This window comes from Lipophrys pholis (genome assembly GCF_963383615.2).
Source record: "Lipophrys pholis genome assembly, chromosome: 1".
NCBI classification, from domain to species: Eukaryota; Metazoa; Chordata; class Actinopteri; order Blenniiformes; family Blenniidae; genus Lipophrys; species Lipophrys pholis.
The window spans coordinates 24,587,692-24,596,431 of NC_137635.1; the positions used below are offsets into that span (position 1 = coordinate 24,587,692).

The 8,740-nt window shown below is 45.5% G+C and overlaps 1 protein-coding gene across 1 annotated transcript; it reads right to left on the reverse strand.

Annotated features, from left to right (window-relative positions):
- Nucleotides 1–228: 228 nt before the first annotated feature.
- On the reverse strand, nucleotides 229–8,516 carry prpf38b (pre-mRNA processing factor 38B). The gene is made up of 6 exons (XM_080460393.1): nucleotides 8,090–8,516; nucleotides 5,416–5,484; nucleotides 5,037–5,188; nucleotides 3,928–3,988; nucleotides 1,993–2,228; nucleotides 229–1,374 (listed from the first exon to the last, which is right to left on the reverse strand). The coding sequence occupies exons 1-6, from the start codon at nucleotides 8,288–8,290 to the stop codon at nucleotides 711–713; spliced, it is 1,383 nt and encodes a 460-aa protein (XP_080316519.1). The 5' UTR covers nucleotides 8,291–8,516; the 3' UTR covers nucleotides 229–710.
- Nucleotides 8,517–8,740: the final 224 nt, after the last annotated feature.

Here is an 8,740-nt window from a genome sequence, read left to right on the forward strand (position 1 = left end):
AGCTCGGCCCTGCAGCTCGGCCCTGCAGCTCGGCCCTGCAGCTCGGCCCTGCTCTGGAGAGGCTGGCAAACTGCCGGTGGCGTCTCATCGTCTCATTTCAAGAGTCTGCTGGTCGTATTGCTGATCAGATTCTGAAGCACAATATTCTGCACATCCTAATAAAGATATTAAAATATTTCCAGTGATTGTGTGTTTGCATGCAAGTTTCTTTCAAAGAACAGTCCAACCTTGATTGTAAAAGGGTTTTATTAGAAAAGAATCTGCAACAGAGCAATAACCCAAACAACACGAGCAGGGCGCAAGTCAAAATGACTCTTTGGGCCCTGAGGAGGATGAAAACATTTCCAGGTTGTCGACGCACCTTCATGGGTGAAACTGTTTCACTGACTCAGCCCAATATCTGAACTTAAATCTCTCAGGTATTCCAATACAAGTCAAACCTTTACAAATGAGCGTATTGACTTTCATCCAGCCAGAAAAGAACAGCGATAACAGGTGTAGCAGCGTGTGGAGCCAGCAGATCCAGCTTCACCCAGTGACGGCGTGCAGACAGCCTCCAAACATCACGTCTCCCCAGGGCAGGAACAACCGTAGAAAATTTAAATGCCTTTTTGTCACTTCTCAGATTGGATGTGAGGACTACCGATGATCTAACGGGGAGTGAAAGAGCAGGAAAACAAAGGTAAAGCAACGCTACAGCAGTCCAGCCTTCAGTCGGTGCTCTGACTTCTCCTGCGGTCGCTGTGTTTGCTGTGGTCGTTGCTGGGCTCTCGCTGATGGTGGCTCTTGTCTTTGCTGCGGCTGCGTTTGTGAGAGCGCCGCTCTCCGTCTCGCTCTCTGTCTTTGCTGTGGCTGCGCTCTCTCTTCCTGCTCTTCTCTTCACCTCCACTCTTGTGCCTCTTGTCTCTGCTGCGGCTCCGGCTCGACTTCTTGGCCTTCCTCTCCTCCCTGTGCCTCTCCCTATCCTCTTTGTGCCGCCGCTCATCAGTCTCCCCCCTGCTCTTCTTGTCCCTGGACCGCTCCCCCTCTGCGGCCCTGTCTTTATGGTGGTCCCTGTCCTTCCTCCTGTTCCTGTCGTCCCCGCCGTCTCTTTCTTTCTCCCTGCGTTCGCTCCTTCGTTCTCGGCTGCCGCTGGGACTTCTCCTGCGCTCTCGTCGCTCCTGGTTCCTGTCGGCACTGCGGGATCGCCGCCTGTCCCTCTCCCCCCGGTCCCCCCCCCGGTCCCCCCGTCCCTCCCTCTCCTTCCTCTGCCGGTCTCGCTCTCTCTCCAGCTCCCGGTCGAAGCTGGGTCCGTGGCGCTCCTTCTCACGGTGATGGCTGCGGCTCCGTGACCGTTTGGGAGAGCGCCGAGGGCTGGGCGTCCGTCTGGGCGTCCTGCAGACACACACATCACAGTCACACTCTGATGATCCTGGTCGCCAAGGAAACGCGTTCAACTGTCCAGCAGCTCAGACTTTAACTCACCAGCTCAACACCAGGAAGGAAATGAGCTTGTTCCGTCTCATGAAGGGAAATCAGCACTTACTTCAAACATCAACTTCATGTTCACTTTTTCTTTTAACTCTTCTGATAGTATTTCCAAATTAATTTCATAATGTTGACACTGTTGGGCTCCTGAGGATGTAAAAACATGACTCTTCCCACTTCCATGTATTTAATCTGACATATCAACATACAGTTTGACTTCTGGTTTGGCAGTGAAGCTTGTTTCCTTATTTAAATGGTCAATTATACTTATAATACAATTCAATCCGTTTTAACTACCACTGATTTGTTTTTATTGGTAGAAAATACTCCTGCCCTCAAATGATCTTCTCAGGCTGACTTGGTCTGCAGCGTCTACCACATTACACATGTATTAGTACAAGTCTGGAGAACACAACTGCTTTATTTATAGTGTTAAAAAGGAGCAATTTATTGTCTCTGTTTTTTTAAACCAAGTCTGAGGATCTGCTCTGGTGGTAAATGTTCAGACAGTGAGGCTGGATTCACCTGGAGCGCCGTCGCTCTCCCGGCCTCGCCAACTCTGTGGACGCAGCCTCTTCTTCCTGTGGCTCTTTCTGGGCCACCTTACGCGGCCTAGCCTTCATTTGCTGGTCAATGATCTTCTGCACAGGAACGGGGATGCGGGGGAACAGCGTAGAGAACCACTCCAGTTTGGTGAGGAAAGAGCGCAGCATTTCTCCAACGGTCATCACGCAGCCGCCTCCGGCCTTCACGTCAAGCTCCTGGAATCAAAAGAGCCGTCAGCACATGCCGACCGAGAGCGCTTTTCAATCTGTCCTCACAATCAAAAGCAATTTGTGATGACCAAGTACTGAACCTTCACCTCTGTTCATCTAGCTTAATCTCTCATATCTCCAATGTGTGTGGCTTTACTTCTAGAATCTTCATGCCTCATCTAACCTGCCTGCCAGCTCCACAAACCTGCACCGACAGTGAGTCAGCAAACATCTGGATGAAGCCCCCTCAACCAGATGTGTGACTGCATTAGTGCTGGGCGACACAATGACCACTGAATTCATGGGACTGTCTCACGTCCTGTAGTGTAGATCCACTAAAAGGTTTTTTTACCCCCCATGAGGTCCAGACGCCCCCGATCACGGATCAGTTTTATCAGCTCACACATGACTAAGAGTTGATTTAGACACAGCCTGCAGTGGTGAGCAGGAATACAACACAATGATGATGTTTCCACCAGCTTCACACTTCCATGAATGGATGGTAGGTTTGGTTGCCAGTATAGTCATAAGGTATCCAGCAGTATCTAAAAATAGCAACGGTATCAGTTTCATTACCGTCATCAGAAATCTGCAGTGCCTATCGGCTTTAATGCCTAAATAATGAGTGTTTGTCCAGCACGTATGGTGAATTTATGTGGACACTGCCTAACTCTAATGGATCGAAATCCAAAGAGATGGTGTCCAGCAGGAAGTTAAAATGAAGAAAACCTCTCCTCAACAACATGTCACATTTATTTGTCCCGTTACACGGGCGGCTACAGGACCAGATCAGAGTGACAAAAGTAGAAAAATCTTGGAAAAAAATGACCAAATATTAACAAGTCTGATACAATGCTGGTAGAATATGGATGGATCAATACTGTTGCTTTGGAGGAAACCCAGGCCTGTTTCCTCCAGCAGGCAGCTGCTGCTTCAACAGAAACTTATTGTCAAGTTCCATTTAGTGCAGTCCTGATTGAGATCATATCGCCCAGCGCTACACTGCAGCCACTCAATATAGCAGAGAACTGAACATAGAGGAACACACTCAAGAAGAAAGCGTTAAATAATGGCCCACAGTGTGTGCACATATGGGAGCAGGTAGGTAGGTGCACTCAAGTTAAATAGTTATTGACTTTATATGGTAGAGAACAGCCGCTTTGCACTCACGCAAACCAACAGTGCTGAGATACAATTTCCAATTCACCTGCTGCACAATGGACATCTAAAGGAAAAAACAGGGGAATTAACCAGTTGGCTTGGACTTCAGTGTATTCAAATCAAATGCAACAGAACATTGGAGGAGGCCTGGTTGCACATCTTGAGATCGAATTGCATTGAATGACTTAAGGCACATGTACTTTGTGTATACTTGAATGTGTGACACATGAATAGTCTAATTCGAGTGAAATTTAGTTAAGTGCAACAAGTCCTAATAAAAAAAGAAAAGCATGCTTTAACATTACACGGACTAACAGATTTACTCAGCATCATACATGGTACTTACCCTGATAAACACAAGCAGCAGAGGAGTGAACAAGTAACCTAGCTACTCGGCTCAGAGGTCAAAAACTGGGGACAATTAAGCCAAATGAAGGCAAAGGTGAAAAATCAGCTATGAGCATCACAAGGCGTTAGAGGGGGCTAGGTTTGACGGCATGTCAAGAGAGAAAGAAACATGAAATGATTACCCGAGGTGACATACCTCCTCATCATCCAGGAAGCCGTCGTACCACTCTATCAAATCTGCGGGGGGCTGAGTGTATCTGTGACATGACAACAGAGAGAGCACACGTCAAGGGTCTGATTTAAAACCAGCATCCTCAGTCACAGGACATTCCATCATCATTTATCACATACAGGTTAGAAAGTTGCCATCTTAAACACAAAATATGATCAATCGCTAATCAAACAGATGCCGTCTTTATCAGTTTATCCAGAAATGGTCTCAGGAACATTAAATTGCTTTGAAACTCAACCAAATAGTTAAAAGGTAATGGACTAACTTATATAGCGCCTTTTCACTGACAGCAGTCCCAAAGCGCTTTACATGGTTCATCACATTCACACACACATTCACACACCATTGGAGGCTGCAGCCATGCAAGATGCTGTCACTCCAATGGGAGCAGTTTGGGGTTCAGTGTCTTGCCCTAGGACGCTTCAGCATGTAGGCCGGCAGAGATGGGAATCGAACCTCCCGATTGGAAGACGACCGCTCTACCAACGAAGCTATGCCGCCCAACCAACATTTACTACAGTGCAGGTGACATGGGCTTAAACTCAATATGAGTATGTTTAATTTCATTTCTTATTTAAAGGGGTCATCTCAGAAATCAAACCCTATATAGTGTCATCGGGGGTTCAGCCAATCCCAATCAAGGCAGGCCTTCCCTTTGACTCCTCCCACAATTAGGCAGCTCTGCTCTGGCACATGGCACCACGAGAGGAAGTACTTCCTCCTCTTCCCAAGATGGGCATGTGTGGGCGGAGCCAGTCCAGATCTCACAGACACAGCAGATTCTGAATGCAGCTCCTATGATCCAATATTCAAATAAGGAAAATCAAGGAGGAGCTAGAAACTTAGAATACTGAAGGTTTCTGGAGCGACCAGACCAGGAGGAGGAGGAGAACAGGAGGAGGAGGGTGTGTGTGTGTGTGTGTAGGAGTTGTCTACTAAAGCTGAGAAACAAAGCAAAGATGCTCCCACATACATGAACTACACACACACTGGGAAATGAAAGCAAACAGTTGTATTACATGTCTGACACACAACATAGTGCTGGTCAAACTGGTCACTGTAGGAAATCCTACCTTATGTACATGAAGCCCAGCGCTCTGATGTATGGAGAGTCTGTGTGAGTGATCAGACCCATCAGCTGTTTGCGAGTCAGCTTGAGTGTAAACAGTTTATATAGAAGACAGAAAGCAGTAGATACAATTCCTCCGGTCCCAACTCCACGGACCTGCAAGGGTAAAGAGACGCATTAATGACACACAATGCAGGGTTAGTGCACTCAACTTTCAAAAAACACATTTTCAACATTCTCCCAGCCTTTGAAAACGTCAGGTCTAATTTATTAATGATGTCGAACTAGTTTAGACAGAAAACCTTGCGTTACTTTTCATGAGGATAGAGAAATGGCACTGGGGGAAAGATGGGGAGTATAAAAAGCACGTACTTCTCACTTACCCCTCCGCACATTCCAGTCTGGCCTGCAGTTTTCCTGCTACCTTTTTCCCAGGGCTCAACGTGAGTGACCTGCAGGAACACAGAGCAAGAAATGAAAACAATGGTGGCGAATGTTTCACCGAATATTTTATGCATGTGGGAGAGATGCGTCATCATGGAGAGAGTGTTCAAATCTACAAAGGAGTAACGTCAAAGGGTTTAATCTCATTCTGAAGAGAAAGAGACAATTTCTCAACAAAGCATGGTTTTATGCAGGAATTGGTGTTTTGGGTGCCCATCCCAAAAATATGGACGTCCAAAATGTATCTTGTCAGAGTCCGGGGGTGGGGTGGGGGTTATTGGTGGCGGTTTTCACTTGTACCTGTACCTAACTCACCTCACTTTATGTGCTTTATTCCTCCTGTAGTTTCTCTTTGCTTCAATCTGCAACCCGAAAACGGAGCACTTGTGGACTCTGAACTGTGGAGTAGTTTCTATTCCCCTCTTATTAGTTTTTAATTGTTCCCTGCAGGCCTCCTATAGCTCAGTCCCAAGACCTTAGAATGTCACAGTCACACTGAATTAAATTGGTGAAGGAACAAGCATGATTGTCAATACTTATATCAAAATCAACATTTCCATAACAAAGAATATTCTATTTTTCAACAAAAAATATGAATGAGGTACAGATATTCAAAAGTGTCAACATTTTGGAAACTAAAAATTTGATGGATCACAGGTCCATAGAATTAGTCCCACCTGTGTGGATTCTACATATAGAATTCCTCAGCATCTTGGGAGAGGAAATTCCTCTTCTCTGATTTAGGATTTGAACGTATCAGGATGAGTCAGAGAATTATGAACCAATCAGAGTCTATACCTTTTAAAAGGTATAGACCACATGGTATCAATTGACCAATCACGTTGCTCGTTACTAGGCGTAATATTAAACTGGAAGTCGGTTGCGAGTTGTGTACTCAAGCCGATAATTCTCCATATTCCGACAAAAAAAAGATGGATTTAGGCTAAATTAGACGGTGACAAATAGTGATGGACATTATACACATATTTTAGAGGCTTTGAGAAACACGGCTGCCATTTTTTCAGCCGTCTTTTTTGAAAAATAACCGTCCAAATGACAGCTGGACAGCTCACTGCCTAAAACCATGCACCAAGGCGATGTAAAACAGCCTTGAGCCAATGAATGCCTAAAAATAATCATCATAATCATTTCTATGTGATCTGTAGCTATTTTATGTCTGAGGGATTCTTAAACTTTGTGAATTAAAAAACTTTAATGTAGAGAAATATGTTGAACTCAACACAATGACAGGCTGATGAGCCACCGAGAAGTGAACGTTGATTCATAAAAGTAAACAAATAGTACGAACATCCCAATAACATTATTGCTTTGTGTTACAGAAGTAAAATTACTACACCCCAACCTGAAGTGTTACCTACAGAGTTCAATAAAAACAACGGGGGGGGGGGGGGGGGGGGGGGAGACGGGGGGGGGGACTAAATTAACAGATAAACTTATTCAGAATAAGCAAAGCGATTCATATATAACAAGAAAACAGAAAACATTCAACACAAACACACGTCTGTACACATTTCTGTATGTTCATTAAATGAATGATGGTGTCACAAGACATATTTCCTCTCATGTTAACAGCGACACTTGTGATAAATCTGATGGAAACTTCTTGTCTCATTTCACTGATTGTTTGGAAGGTACATGATCTCAAGTTTAAGGCATTAAAACAGCCTCAGGTTCAGTGAAATAAATCGATTTTTACTGGACTGTTAGTTCAGCATTACCACCACAGTCCCATCATAGCCAACCTGCTCTAGACCCAGTGACTCCTGTCCACAGGAGGGGCTTTTATCAGGATTTACAGCCATCGCGTAAAAATATATTAAACTGTATCACGTATGTATTATAATAATATAAGCAATATAGAAACCTATAATTTCTTCATTTTACATGTAACCCATTGGCAAGTCATCTCAATTGTAGTTTGGTTTACAACTGCAAACAAGGAAAAAAAAGACAACTCAAACACATAAACACTGTAAACAACAATTATTGACACGTAAATTGCAAATCATCAAATCATCTTGTTAAATCGTCTTTTTTATCCTACAGAAACATGAGACTTTCCCAGAGACGCGCCTTAGTTGTTCCCGTGTTCGTGTAGTTGAGTATATTTATACGTTATAGATGTAAATCCTGATGAAAGCAGCTGAAACAGCGGCACTCAGGCAGTTGGGCTCCTGTGGAGGGAATCACTTTATGGAGCAACACTGGTTATCCTCGTTAACCAACCTGCCCTGGACCCGGTTAGCCCCGTTAACCAACCTGCTCTGGACCCGGTTAGCCCCGTTAACCAACCTGCCCTGGACCCGGTTAGCCCCGTTAACCAACTTGGTCTGGACCCGGTTAGCCTCGTTAACCAACTTGGTCTGGACCGGGTTAGCCCCGTTAACCAACCTGCCCTGGACCCGGTTAGCCCCGTTAACCAACTTGGTCTGGACCCGGTTAGCCCCGTTAACCAACCTGCCCTGGAGCCGGTTAGCCCCGTTAACCAACTTGGTCTGGACCCGGTTAGCCCCGTTAACCAACCTGCCCTGGAGCCGGTTAGCCCCCGTTATTCTGGTTACCTAACCAGCATGCGGTTAGCCTCTCCGGTACCTTGAAGTAGATTTCGTCGACCACTTCGTGGTAGGTCTTGAGTTCGTAGAGCTGGACCTTGAAGTAGGGCGAGGACAGGACGTTGGTGAGGATCATGGGGTTCAGGTTCATGGTCTTCTCGTTGCCCCACAGCGGCAGAACGTTCCCATGTTTGCCCGAAGCGGGCTTCACGGCCTGGGTCTGGTTCCCGACGTTAGCCATGTTAGCCGCAGAGCTGACTCACCGACTACAGAGCCATCAATGACAGGCAGGGACTTTACAACCGAAAACACTTTGTTGGTTTCGATCGACGCAGATTTTTGATTAAATTGTAGAAAGAAAAAAAAGAAACTTCCCGCCGTCTGTTAGCTGCTGCAGCTAGCTGCTAAAGCTAGCTCTTCAGGCGAGGTAGAACCGGAAAGACGTCACTGCTGCAGTGCGCGACGGAGCCGTGCGTCATTGCGTCACCTCAGCAGCACAACACAGGAAGTTGTGTCCTTTCAAAAGAACGACATAATTGTAAAACAGGAAGCGGTTTCCCTTCAAAACACAGCTAATTTTTAACACGTCCATGTCAGATCTCAGATCTATTTTGTAACATTTATTATTTTGTTCTTTCTGAAACCACTAATCTTACAGAAGAGTAGTAGGGCCACTGAAGAAAAAAAAAAA